Source organism: Trachypithecus francoisi, unplaced genomic scaffold, assembly GCF_009764315.1.
Source record: "Trachypithecus francoisi isolate TF-2019V2 unplaced genomic scaffold, Tfra_2.0 Lachesis_group11, whole genome shotgun sequence".
In the NCBI taxonomy this organism is placed as follows: Eukaryota; Metazoa; Chordata; class Mammalia; order Primates; family Cercopithecidae; genus Trachypithecus; species Trachypithecus francoisi.
Genome location: NW_022681456.1, coordinates 26,626,453 through 26,641,086, shown reverse-complemented (window position 1 = coordinate 26,641,086; position 14,634 = coordinate 26,626,453). Strand labels below are relative to the sequence as shown.

Genomic DNA, 14,634 nt, shown 5'->3' with positions numbered 1-14,634 from the left:
GATCACAGGCGCCCACCAACATGCCTGGCTAATTTTTGTGCTTTTTGTAGAGACGCGGTTTCACCATGTTGGCTAGGCTGGTCTTGAACTCCTGACCTCAGGTGACCCTTCCGCCCCGGCCTCTCTAAGTGGTGGGATTACAGGTGTAAGCCACCACACCCAGCCAACAGACATTCTTGCTTTAATAACCTGAACATGTCATATGTTTCAGAGTAAAAAATTTGAAAGGAACTAGAAGAAAATCACCTTGTTCATGTCTATTTTTCTGTGATTCCAGGACATCTGCCTGGCAACAGTGAGACTGTAAATGGTGGAGTCTCTGAAATCAAGCTGTCATGGCTTAACTCCAGCTCTGCCACTTACAAGCTGTGAAATCTTGGGCAAGTTCCTTAACCTCTCTGTGCCTCAGTTTACTCACCTATAAAATGGGGATAGCAATAGTGTCTAGCTCATAGGGTAGTCATGAAGATGAAATTAGTTGTTCCATAGAAGGTGCTTGAGCAGCATCTGGCGTGGGGTGGGGGCTCAGTCGATCCTTCAGCTCACGCCTTCCTTCTGAGACCCACAAGGACAGCCTGGAGCAGGCCCCGTCTCCTCCCTGGCATAGGCACAGCCACATCTCCTTCTATGCTACCTAATTCTGCACAAAATATCTGTTCTTCTAAATAAAGGGTCACGTAGATCATTCCAGAAGAAATTTTACTCTCCAAGTCACAAGGTCAGTGAACTTTTTTTAATGATACATCTATTTTCAAAGCCAAACCAAATTTGGGAATTTGTACATTTTAGCCTTATTCTTATCAAAAGCCATCAAGTTGTTTAAAGAACATTAACGTTTCCTCTAATTATCTTTATATTATGTTTTAGAATTTCAGTCATTAACTAATTTGAGAAATGTTTACTGAGCACCTGGTATTTGCTAGGTCCTTGTTCTAGGCTCTGGAAATGCAGTGGTGGATAAGGTAGACCAAGAAAAGGAGCCGATGATGGGGGAAATATCTATATCTCCATCTATAGATATAGATATAGGTAGATAGGTAGATACATAGATAGATAGATTTTTTTTTTTTTTTTTTTTTTGAGACAGAGTTTTGCTCTTGTTGCCCGGGCTGGAGTGCAGTGGCGTGATCTCGGCTCACCGCAACCTCTGCCTCCTGGGTTCAAGTGATTCTCCTGCCTTAGCCTCCCAAGTAGCTGGGATTACAGACATGCACCACCACACCCGGCTAATATTGTATTTTTCGTAGAGACAGGGTTTCTCCATGTTGGTCAGGCCGGTATCGAACTCCAGACCTCATGTGATCCACCTGCCTCAGCCTCTCAAAGTGTTGGAATTACAGGTGTGAGCCACCATGCCCAGCTGAAATATATGTATATATTTAAACTGATGACACTCAGGGTGCAGTGGCTCACGCCTATAATCCAAGCACTTTGAGAGGCTGAGGTGGGAGGATCACTTGAAGCCAGGAGCTCAAGACTAGTCTGGGCAACATAGTGAGACCCTGTCTCTGCAAAAAACAAAAATCTTAGCTGGGCATGGTGGCATAAACCTGTAGTCTTACCTACTCTGGAGGCTGAGACAGGAGTATGGCTTGAGCCTCAGACTTCAAGACTATAGCAGACTGATTGTGCCACTGTACTCGAGCCTGGGTGACAGAGCAAGACCCTGTCTCTATTTTTAAAAATGACTAATGATTGACAGATAAACAAGTAATGTATTAGATAGTGAGAAGCGCTGTGCAGAGACTTCAACTTGGCTAACAGGATAGTGTCTGAGAGGCTATGTCAGGTTGAGCAGTAAGGGCAAGCTTCTCTGAGAAGGTGACATTTCAGTGGATAGATGGATGACACCATGACAGTGTGAAAACCAGGGACAGGGGAATGTCCCAGGTGGAGAGAACAGCTTCTACAATTGTAGGTGGCCTCTCCGGATTGAGCAGAGTTGTGCATACAGGTGGTTGATTGGGGCATGTGCCCAGCCTCCACACCCATGGTAGTGTGAGGGATGCTGGAATAGACAGAGCGGGTGTTGGGCAGTGAAGAGGTTCTCACAGAGGCTTCAGCCCATCCTACAGGGGGTTCTGAGGTGGGGACGGCCAGTTAAAGATGACCTGAATCAAAGCAACAGATCCAGGCCTTTATCCCCAGCCCCATTGTCCATCACTGGATACAGGCTGCCCCCAGGGCGGGGTGTCACTTGGAAGAGGCAGTTCCCTTCATGTTTTGCTGAGGATCACTCTTTGGAAGGATTCAGCCTCCCAGCAGGGGGAACAATGTCTCAATGCCCCAGGGCAGTCTGGGCACACACAACATCCACCACTCCTTCCTGGGATGGGAGCAGGCTGAGCTTGCTGAAGGACCAACGAGAAGGTGGCCCATGTGGTTGGAGCATAGCACACAAGGAGGAGAGTGACACAAGATGAGGCGGGAGAAGCGGGCAGGGGAGAAGATACGTAAGCAGTAAGGAAGAGAAAGTAGGACATTAAACTTAGGAACAGTCATGCTTAAAATGGTGGTGGAGGACAGGTGACCTCCTATGTAAAGCTGCACATGTATCATTTTTTTAACAATATTGTTTCAGTATAAAAACTTTATCTCTGAAAAGAGAGTGGATGCACCCTCCATTTTACAAGGAAAAGTGACATAATTTACAACGTGCCCCCTTTTTGCTCTGGCTGCCATGGGGTTGAGAGCAAAATCTGATGCTTACATACTTTTTCAATCTCTTCTTTCCTTTGTCTAATTTTCTTCTTCTTTTGTAAGCTTAAAAAAAAAAAAACAGTATATAAGTAAATTTATCCTGTTGTTCCTTATTGTTCCCCCTGCTGGGAGGCTGAATCCTTCCACCTCATCTTGTGTCACTCTCCTCCTTGTGTGCTATGCTCCAACCACATGGGCCACCTTCTCGTTGGTCCTTCAGCAAGCTCAGCCTGCTCCCATCCCAGGAAGGAGTGGTGGATGTTGTGTGTGCCCAGACTGCCCTGGGGCATTGAGACATTGTTCCCCCTGCTGGGAGGCTGAATCCTTCCAAGGAGTGATCCTCAGCAAAACATGAAGGGAACTGCCTCTCCCAAGTGACACCCTGCCCTGGGGGCAGCCTGTATCCAGTGATGGACAATTTACTCATATCCTGAGCGCATTTAAAGTATATTTTTGCTTTACTTTTATTTTATTTACACAAAAAATACATTTCCTTGTTAAAAAATTAAAAACATTATAGGTAAGACTCCAGTCCATTTCTCCTTGTAGTTCTTTGCCTTCTCCTCAAAAGCAACCCTATTACCAGTGAGACGTGTGTGCATGTGTGCACCTGTGTGTATACATATGTGTAGATATGTATTACAGATATGCATTTGCACACATATGTATCTGTAGAAGTTTCTGAACTGTAGTTTTTAATTTAGCATTGTCTTCTTTATAAAAAGCATGCAGATGTAACACACTAAAAACATGGACCCACAACCTGTTATGCTATATTGATCCACTACTTGCTTTCTTCCTCAGTAGAATGTCCTGAAACTACACCTATGGTTCATAAAGAACAATCTCATTTTAACTGCAGCGCAGTGGTCAGCATAAGACAATGGCAGAATTAATGTTGCCATTTCCCTTTTTTTTTTGAGACAGAATCTTGCTCTGTCACTCAGGCTGGAGTGCAATGGTGTGATCTCGGCTCACTGCAATCTCCACCTCCCAGGTTCAAGCAATTCTCCTGCCTCAGCCTTCCAAGTAGCTGGGATTACAGGCACACACCGCCATGTCCAGTTAATTTTTGTATTTTGGTAGAGATGAGGTTTTACCATGTTGGCCAGGCTGGTCTTGAACTCCCGACCTCAAGTGCTCCAGCCTCCCAAAGTGTTGGGATTACAGGTATGAGCCACCACACCCGGCGCCACTTCCCTTTTGATGAACTTTTAAGTTGTGTTCAAATCTCATCTTTGCCATTGCAAATAGGGCCTCACAGAACATCTTCGTGTGTGCCCCCTTGGACACCGTGGGAGTGTTTCTTCATGTCTGTATCAAGAAGCAGAATTGCTCCATTAACACTTGAAGTGTTGATGGGATTGCAAAATTGCCCATCAAATGGCTTTACCATTTTATATCTTCATCTGCAGTGCAAAATACTTACAAAACAAAACAGGAACCTAACGCTAAGACAAGCATCTCATTCTCTGAGGCATTTATGTCCTTCATGCTGTGCCCTCTCTCCAGCGGCAGTGGCCAGCCCCTGAGGACAGAGAGCAGGGCAGGCGCAGGAAAGGACCCTGGCCGCACCACTCAGGCGCCCGCCACCCGCCTGACAGTGCCGAGCTCTCCTGGGACATTTGGCTTGTTATTGGAATTGGGTTAGGAGCTGTTTGCTTCTCCTTCTTCCCCTTCCTTGCCACAAACCCCCTCCCTCTCCCCCTAGAACAAATAACACCGCTCTAAGAACAAATAATACAGCAGCCAAGCAGCCTAAAATAATTGAGGCCACGTGATCTGGAGGCAACTCCCAGCAGAAAACAGGCAAATATTGTCAAATGCCTTCTGCCAAACACTTTCCAGCATCCTTGGTCACGAGGGTTAGTAAATCCCAACTCACTGGGGATGGTGAGCGCTGCTGGAATCCCAGCCGCACAATAACCTCTATTCATGCAGAGAATTTCGAAATGGAAAGCAGCCTGTTCCGCAGTCCCGGCCTACTTGCTGCCAACACATGCCCCCTCTGTGCCCCGCCCTCACCCGCCACCCTTGCCGCCCTTACCCAGAGCTCCTTGTGCACCTTCTGGGTGGGGACATTTTCCCTTCCAGCAATTTACCGAAGAAATGAGGCTCTTCCAAAAAGGAGGAGGACAGAAGATCAAATTGTCACTTTCGGGGGGGGATTGGGGGCAGATTTTCCTTTCTTTTGAAAAAAAATAAATTGAGGACTTGGCTGGTTGACAAGCTATCAATATTCCAAATTAATATGAAACAAAAGAAATTTAGAATTTCTCTTTAGAATGTTCTGGAAGGTCATAGGTAAGAAATTGGGTTTGGCATTGTTCCAAAGAAGAAATACATTTAAGTTTTAGACCAGATCACAGCTGCTAGACCAGACTCATTGGATGTAACCGATAACTGACATTCTGCACCCATTTGTGACTTGATTCTTACTCAACAGCAGCAGAACATTGTCTGCTTTCATAATATGAGTTAGGTAACATAGTTCTAAAAAGGGAGGCTGAACACTTTTAGCTCTGAACGCAGCCAGTGTTGATAGATAATGCCACTAGATGTGACTGTGTCCCTCCAGATGACCTCAGCTACAGATGGAGAAAGGTCAGTTAAGCTGGACAACCCAATGCCAAGGGCAGAAATGTCTCAGGGAATGAGATGCTGTGTTGTGGAACCACAACTTAAAAAAAAAAAAAAAAAGTATTTTGTGCTGTGGGTAAATGTGTCAAATGGTAAAGCCATTTGCAATTTTGCAATCCCATTGGCATTTGAAGCACATGTACCCAGCAGCTCTGCTTCTTGATGCCAGCAGGGAGAAACACTCCCACACAGGTGTGTAAGGGGGCACATATGAAGATGTTCTGCACGGCCCTATTCATAATGGCAAAGTGCAGTAGAGATGAGTAGACACTGGGTATAGGTGGAAAGAGACCGCTGAGGAGGTAGCTGCTGGTAGGGGATGGTGCCAAAATCACCTCAGCTACTGTCCAGGACCACCAGAGTTCTGGGCTGCAAACCTGTAGCCTAGGCCCCAATAGAAGCATTGGGAACCGAATGGAAATTGCAACACTGTGCTTAATACATTGCCTAGTTTTATCAAAAAAAAAAAAAAAAAAGAAGGGACTTGAATAACCAAAAACTGAGCTGAGAGATTCCAGAAGCTGCCTAAGCCCAGGCCTTACCGGCACACTAATTCAGTATGTTGTAGGTCAAATCCAGGGTAGGAATTGGATGGCTATGGCTACTGTTCTGGTCCAGTTTAGACATTACAACAATGGCAGAAATAAATCTCTGATTCAGTCCATTGCCCCGCATCAGCCAAACCTACACGTTCAGCAATCACCTGTGGGATGCCAGGCTTGTCAGGTGATGTCACTGCTGAGCACACCTAATCCTCATGAAAATCCTGCAGAGAAGGCAGGACAGTTACCTGTATTTAAAGAGGAGGAAACCAAGGTAGTCTCTTTCTACACAAAGAGGGGGACATTCCTGACTCCCCAAGGAAATCCTCAACAACGAGGAAGCTGGGTCAGCTGAGGTCCCCTGAGAAATGTCAGTGTCCACACAAACGCATGTTTCTGATTGGCTTGTCTACTTAGCAGCAACGCATGGCTTAACCGTTGTGTAATGAAATAGATTTGTTTTTCGTTTGTTTTATTTTGCTTTGGAGTCTTCTAGACTCAGCCTCAGTCCTAACCAGAACCCATATGAGCCAAAGCCCACTGTTTTCTAGTCACTGGCTGGCTGGTGGTGTTCTCTCCTTAGCTCCCATCTTCCTTCTGGTAAACTGTCGGTTTCTTAAAGGCTAGGGCAGGGTAGTGTCTTCTTGTTCACGGCTGTATTCTACAGTGGCTGGCACATAGTAGGTGCTCAGTAAACATATGCTGACTGACCAACTGCATGTCAGTTTCTGGCACACAGTGAGAACTTTAGAGGCATCATACCTGAGTTCATACTTTTTAGCCCAGCTTTTCCCAGCCGAGTTGCTGTGCACAAGCCACTTTATTTCCTTGACCCTCCATTTCTTCCTGTATGTCCTGGGGCATAGTGTTACTCATCTTGTGCGGGTAGTGAAAGCAAATATGAACATAGCTAGCGCACGGTAGGCACTTGAAAATGTAAATCAAATGTATTAATATTAACCGTGCTTTTCCTTTAACCACCCAGATAGTAAGATTAATAAAATACCAGAGTCCCTTGACCTGTGCAAAAGCCTGTCTTCCTTCCTGTCAGCCTTTCCTCCTTTCCCATCCTTCCTCCTGCAGTGTTTACCAACCGTGTTCAGGACACAGTGCTAGGAACCATGTTAACATCAATGGGAATTTGGCTTGGTCCCTGCCCTCGAAGGCCTTTCAGTTTAAGAGACAAAACATTACCTGAATATTCCACAATATTGTAAAATAATGCTGATCGTTATTCTTTATTGAGTGTCCCCCACAATAAAGGGCCTCAGGCTGTGCATGGATTCTTGTCTAGTCCTCACAGCAAGCTTGGGAGATGGTACGGTTTCTCTCATTTTACAGGTGAAGGAAGTGAGGGAGTTCAAGTAACATGCCCCAGGCTATACAGCTTGTAAGTGGTGGAAGCAGGATTCAAACTCAGTGATCTCAAACTCTAAAACCAGTGCTGCCTCCTAAGGAAAGCTATTTGGGCCATAAACTATGAGGAGCTATGGCCATCCCTGGGAAGTAGTGAGAGCTTTATGAGTAGAGGATGTGGCTTTTCTACAGACATAACAATACCTGGTATTTAGACCACTGCAGCACTCTACATGTTACCGAAGGAATAAACGAATCTGGCAAGGAGGAAAGGATGAAGAAGTGGTTAGCAGATGGGGCTGGTTGTGCACTGAGTGTAGTTCCAAGGAAAAGAAATGTGAGTTGAGCCTTGATGCATGGAGCATGGTGGAAGAGGTCATCCCCTGCGGTAGGAAGGTAATGGATCGTGTGTGGGAGTGGAAGGTGACCAGGTGTGTCTCAGGAGCAGGAAACAGTCCAGTTGGCTGGAAAGAGGTATACATGTGGGAAAGCAGGCCGGAAAAGGAGCCAGGGGCCTTGGATGCCACGGTCAGGAATCTGGACTTTTGTGGAGAAGGAACAGGGAGCCACTGATGGGTGTAGACTACTGTCTTGTCCTGATTGCTTAGCAAGGGTTTTTTTTTTTTTTTTTTTTTTTACATAGCTTACAGTCCCAGATCTCTGTGACAACTTCAATGATAAGTTATAATAGTTAATATTTTTTAAAATCCTGTTGCCTTGTAAAGTCTGGGCTTTCTGTAAAAAAAAAAAAAAAAAAAAAAAAAATTCCTGTTGTCTTTTTTTTTTTGTAAAAGAGAATAAAAAAGTTTCTGTTCTTGACATGTGTTCAAGAACTTGAGAAGTGAGCACTTTGAGCTGATGCAGAGCGACCTTTCCTAAGAATACATCAATCATGCTGCTCCCATATAAAACAGCTAATTGGTTTAAAAGATCTCGGTGTATACGTATAAGAAATCACAGGTTTAAAATGAGGACAGTGGGAAATTATGCCAGGTGCTGAAACATTTGCTTTTCATTTTAAGTGCTGATACAAAGCTTCCTCCATGTGCCCTAGGAGGCCACATGCTGAAACCTTGTGAGGAAGTCTTCTTAAAAATATATAACTCAGATAATGACTCATGTTAACTAGCAGACTGAGCTCATTATCTCTCCATAATAGGATAGGCTCAATTCAAATATAATCAAGTTGTTAAATGGAAGATAAGGAAAATGGAAGAAGTGGGGAATTTTTTTGTGATCATTAAAAAAAAACCCAGGTATAATGGAGCATTGTTCACCATGTCAGACTAATGATGTCCTCTAAAAGAGAGGAGGAAACGGGAAAATTTCATCAGATATGAAGAAGAATAATTAACTGCCTTTCTTTCTGCCATGCCTTGGTCAGGGAAGTGGACATTCCAATTAGCAACTTTAGTAGACAGGCAGAACCTCTGGATTTTGTGAGGTTTGGGCAAAGGTGTCATGATGCTATTCCTGTAGAAACTCATCAAGCATCAAAGGAGCCCTTCCCTGCCAATTACATCCATTTGTTCATAGAGCTTATTAAAATGCTTCGTAGTTATAAGCCACCTAGTTACTTTGAGGCTCAGAAGCTCGGGAAAGAGGAACAAAACGTGGGCTGAAATATACTTATTTAGGAGGCTCTGGCCTTTGACAGGTAACTGTTTAATTAGCTCAGCCTGTGTGAACCATGACTTACACCTATCTGATTTGAATAGTTTGTTGCTGCTATGGGTTCATTTGATGTGATGTTTCTTAACCATGATCTTGTATTTTAATCTTGACCTCTTGGCCAGATTTAGTGAGCACACAAGTCACAAGAACAACAAATGGAAACTGAGGCACAGGGAGCTTAAATAAAGTAATTAATGAGTGAAGGTGCCAGGAATGTACTTGGAAACTCATGCTGTTTAACGCCGCATTTGAAAGCATGATTTTCACCCTTAACTGTCCTCTCCTTCTGCACTTCTGACCGTGGGGAATGGAGCCCTCCATTCATGCGTTCTGCCCAGTTAGGAACCTGAGAGTTTGCTCGGTTGCTCCTGTCCTCCTCACATCTGGCAGCACGAGGCCCACACCCTAAGTGTTATCTCTGCCCCCACAACCACTGCTTCAGTTCCTGCCACATCATTTCCTGCCAGAACTATTATAATAGCTCCTAATTGGTCTCCTGTGTTCATTCATTCATTCAACAAGTCCTAATTAATCAGCCAGTACGTGCCAGGCTTTGATCGTCCTCCTGGGCCACCTCCCCTAGAGGCGCAGAGCAAACTTTCCAAAGAATGCATTGAGCATGCCACTCCCATGCTTAAAAAAGCCAAAAAAAATTTTTAGCCAAAAAAAATTCTAGGCCAAAAAAAATTCTAGGAAGCCATTAGCAAAAATAAGCAAAAAGGGATACTTTTATCTTCCCCACAACTTGTCATACACAAAATTGCGGTTGCCCAAATTGTTCTTACATATGCATGAGAATGGAAAATGTTCCACTATAAGTGTTGAAGTCAAATCTCTTTTAAAAACTGCTTAATGGAACTCTCAAAAGTCAAAGATGGCCAGGCACGGTGGCTCATGCCTGTAATCCCAGCACTTTGGGAGGCTGAGGCGGGAGGATCATTTGAGGTCAGGAGTTCGAGACCAGCCTGGCCAACATGGAGAAACCTCATCTTTACTAAAAATACAAAAATTAGCCAGGTATGGTGGTGGGTACCTGTAATCCCAGCTACTTAGGAGACTGAGGCAGGAAAATCGCTTGAACCCTGGAGGCGGAAGTTGCAGTGAGCCGAGATGGTGCCACTTCACTCCAGCCTGGGTGACAGAGTGAGACTCTGTCTCAAAAGAAAAAAAAAAGAAAAGTCTAAGATGATACCTATGAGACAGGTGTTTCGTTGTTGTTTTTGTTGTTTGACATTCTTTTATTATACTCAAGCCATTCCTGGCAAATAGAACATATTAAGCTTTAAATTATTGTTTAAATTATTAAACTATTAAATTATTAAATTAAATTTGTTTAAATTAATGTAAGTTATTGTTGTTATTGATGATACTATTATCATTATCATTATTATTCTTCCTATAGCATCCTGGAAGCACTCAGGTCTTCCTGACTCCTCTGAGTCTTTGTTTCTTTCAGTCTTCCTGAGTAGAACTCTACTGCCTTCTTCTGAAAATAACATTTTTATAGTAACTCTTCAACTCCAAGGGAGTGCTAAATTCTTAAGCCAAATCATATCCATTTGTGTGGCATTTAAAGACTCCCTCCACCTCCCATGGTTCTTCCCTTTAGACACCCCTTCCCTCTCTCTCCACTCGGATCGGCATCTCCATCATTCAAAACACATGGCACTGTCTCCCATCATCGCTGTTCTACTTGCCTGGAACCTCCCTCCCTCCCCCAGCTACCATGGCAGAATACCCGAGAGGTTTGGAGTGAGACAAACCCTCCTATTTACTAGCTGCATGACTGGGCAAATGAGTTACACCCTGTGAGCCTCAGATTCCTATCCTGAAACATATGTATAAATACCTACCTCATACCATACGGTTATTGTGAGATCAAATGAGACCATGGATACCCAGGGCCCAGCACCTAGTAAGAGCTCAACAGATGCTAGCTGTTGTTGTTGTTTGTTGTTACACAATTCCAAACCCAATTCTTCCATGAAACTTTAATTATCTACTCTCATCTACACATCAATCTCTCTGTTTTCCCACCTTCAACTATACTTATGGTCAGGAGTTTATAGTAATTAAATATTATTTCTTATGCATGCTTCTCCCCAAATAGACTGCAAAGTTAACTAGGACATAGATCATGTCTTATGCCAACACAAGTGCCTACAGGAGCCAGACAAGGAACAGAAAATAGACAGGGTACAAAGAAATAGGGAGGAGTGAGGACTCTGGCCAACTCCAGGGCACATGTAGCTCTGGCCAATTGTTGTCGTGCGGGAATATGGGTCCAGTGTTGCCAGATCTCAGCTTTTTCAAAAGAAGCCAGAAATCCAGATTCTTATGTGCAATGTCCTGAATTTTAAAAATTGGGCCAACACTGTTCAGGCCAAAACAAAGCATGTCTGTGAGACCCCAGTTTGAGAAAGCTGTCTTATTCAGATGGCCCCTACAAGTTTGTACGCGAGCTGGTTATTTGGACCTCTGAACTCACTTTTATAGAGAAACAATGCCATGAATGGCAGTTAGGGGTCCAGGCTAACCTCCCAGGCTGATTTTCATTCACACTGAACCTGAAGCTTAGGACAGTCCTAAGAAGTCTGTTCTTTATGTGAAACCCTTTTCCCACTGGAAAACACACTTAGAATTCCAATTTATGATGTCAAAGACATACATCAGAATGTAAGCCTGTTCAGGACAGGACCATTGTTTTGTTCACCACTGTTTCCTTAATGTCTAGAACATCGTCTGGCACTTAGTAAATACTTGTTGAGTTAAAGGTTATCTACGTCTTTGTCCATCTGTCTACCATTAATCTGTTCACTGTATGCAAACATGAACTATCTTGCTCACTGTGATATCCCCAGTGCCTGGCAGCTGATAAGACCAATAGATATTTGTTGAATGAATACATGACTGAAATAATCTATCCATAAGACACTTATTGAGCACCTACTGTGTGCCAAGGAATATGCTGTGTCTCAAGGATGCAGAAGTGACTCAGACACTATCCCAGCCTCAAGGAATTTGATCACCTAGAAAGGATTACATCAACTGTTTCTGGGAACATTTCTAAAAACCATCCCAAGTTACTCAGTGTTCCCCATCCCAGAAGATGGGGAGTGGATGAGATGATCGAGGACTGTTCAGCACCCGGTTTTGTCTTGGTGCTGACAGGTCTGTGTCCCTAGGGTTGTGTTCCCCCTCTGCGGGGTTTGGATATGAAATGATTGAACTGATGTCCTTGCAATCACATGTTGGAATGACTTGAACAAGCGCTGCCCTTTCAAGTGGGCACCTTGGGGGGCCATGTCCTCATTCCACTTCACTTACGACAGTGCTGGGCCACTTCTTTGGCAAATGCTCTCAGAGGGAGTTTTGAAGCCACTTGAGGACACTTGTTTCATCACTTTGGAATTATGCCTTATTTCTGACCCAAAAAATTGGGTTTCCAGTTACTTTATTCCCCCAACTTGCTTCCAAATGACTTTGGGTTGTTTCCTAAAATCTAGTTAATGATCAAAGGAGAAATGTTTCTGTTGGTGAGTTGATTTAGCAGTAGGTACCCCAGGCTTTGGAGGCATGACCCTAAGAGAAGTTCCCAAATTGCCTTGTGCCACAGCAGTTTTCTTCAGAAAGGTATTTAACCTTCCATAGTGCCTAGGACAATGGAGGCAAGATTCATTGGAGGCATGCCTACATTCTGGTGTTTGGGTTAAAGAATAATAAATTATTTAAACCCTGTATCTAATTTTTGTTTATATCCCCAATATCTAGCACAGAGTCAGGATATATCGTGCCCAAAAATGTTTTCTGGAGAGGAAGAATGAATTATGAGGAGGTCTGACATTTTCTCAGTGCTTCCCATGCACGTGCCAGGCACCACACGGATGCTTGTCCCACGTTACCTCATCTAATCATTATAACCACTTTAGAAGGCACTCACAATTCAATACCACCAAAAGGAAACTGAGGCCTGAGCTTAAGTAACTTGCCCAGCGTCACCAAGTCAGCAAGTGACAAGGCTGGGATGTAAACCCAGTTGTAGAAAATCTCTCCTATAGAATTCCTAACAGAGACTCAGTAAGAAGGTAACGGGTATAGAATCATTACCCCTAGCACAGCAGAGAAGAAGAGGATTCTAAAGTAATCACGGAGCCAACTTCCTCCTCTGGTCATGAGACCTCCCTTCAGTCAGCAGATTAGTGGCTGGACAGCTGTATAGGCCTCTCCCAGGGCATTGGTTTCCCCAAACAATCCGCTTCCATTGCGCTTGTCAGTCAACGAGCTCCAAGATGTTGACACATCCTCCTTTGGCTGTTAGCTATTACAAATGGCTCCTCAAGTGGGTCTGTGGTTCATTCCTGGCTGACTGGGGCACCCACAAGACCCTATGTAGTTTTTGGAGTTTGCAGGTATCTGATCTAGCCAGAACAAGGCCAGGCCAATGACAGTACAGAGTAGAGGATCTGGGAATTTGGCTGAAAAAGTAGCCTCGTGTCATACCCAAAGGGGCCAGGATTCTGACGCTGCCAAGCCACTCATGCCAGGCTTGACCTTGGGTAGCTTGCTTTGCCTTCCTGGGCCCCAGCTTCTCCACCTGTAGAAAGAGCGCTATGTCTAAGGTCTGCCCATCTCTGGAGGACTAGAAAGAACAGACCATTCTTGCTTGGGGAAGGTAACACAGTTTTTGCTCACTGGGCATTTATTTCCCTAGGCTGGAGGAGAACTATGAGATTGCAGAGGGGGTCTGCATCCCTCGCAGTGCCCTCTATATGCATTACCTGGATTTCTGCGAGAAGAATGATACCCAACCTGTCAATGCTGCCAGCTTTGGAAAGGTGAGTCCAACCTCATCAGGCTTGTCCTCCCCGCCACCCCAACTTTAAGTAATTTATACATGGTTTTAAAGCATTTTAGCTATTTTTTTAAAGTTATCAAAGTACTTACTTTGGTACTTTGACAACTTCAACTTCACTGGAATACTTTGCTATCAAAATTTCAAACAATTCAAAAACATTGTAAAGTAAGAAGGGTATGTCTAACTTGAATTTCCTCAGTACTTAACTTTCACAAAGCAACTTATTTTCTCTGAGAGGCAAATACTGAACTCACAAGTGTGTTACACAGATGTCAATCAACCTGGAACAGGCAACCTGCTTGGCTTAGTCATGTAGATGCTTGGAGAAACTGGAAATGGCCCTGTTTCCTTAGATTGGAGGTGTGGGAGTCCTCTGCAAGGAGGGGTACTATCTGCATTATCACCACAGTCCTAACTGTTCTCTTTCCACCTTATAATAAAAATACAATCCACATTTAGAGCCATGTCTACAAAAAATTGTTAGCACTGAGCATTCCCATTTAATAGGCCAAGGAAAGCTGTTGGGGCATTCTTGAAGACTGATCATTTATTTATTCAATGGCTAAAAATCTGTATTTTACACCAAAAAAAAAAACACCCAATTTGAGTCAATACACCTAAACCCTTCCTCCTTTTGTTGGCTTCGTTTTTCTACGTGTAATTTTTCCTGCATCTGCTAACAAAAATAGGCTTGTTCTGTACCACGATTCTTTATCAGTTTTCTGAGTGCAGGAATACGAAGGGCTGAAATGGCAGAAAGAGGTCAGTATATGAGTTTCAGGAATTCCCTTTTCAGATCCCCAACAGATAAATCATCAGTAGGAAAAAACAAAGAGCAGTGTTAGGGCTGGGCCAACCACCCTGGAG

General features: G+C 43.9%; 1 protein-coding gene across 4 annotated transcripts in view; it reads left to right on the top strand.

Moving 5' to 3' along the window:
- RFX4 (regulatory factor X4) overlaps positions 1–14,634 on the top strand; it is a 179,054-nt gene that overhangs the window by 57,840 nt on the left and 106,580 nt on the right. For all 4 annotated transcript variants that reach the window (XM_033220778.1, XM_033220779.1, XM_033220781.1 and 1 more), the window contains exon 4: positions 13,624–13,747. In XM_033220778.1, coding sequence (XP_033076669.1) covers positions 13,624–13,747 — 124 coding nt within the window. The remainder of the gene's footprint in view (positions 1–13,623; positions 13,748–14,634) is intronic.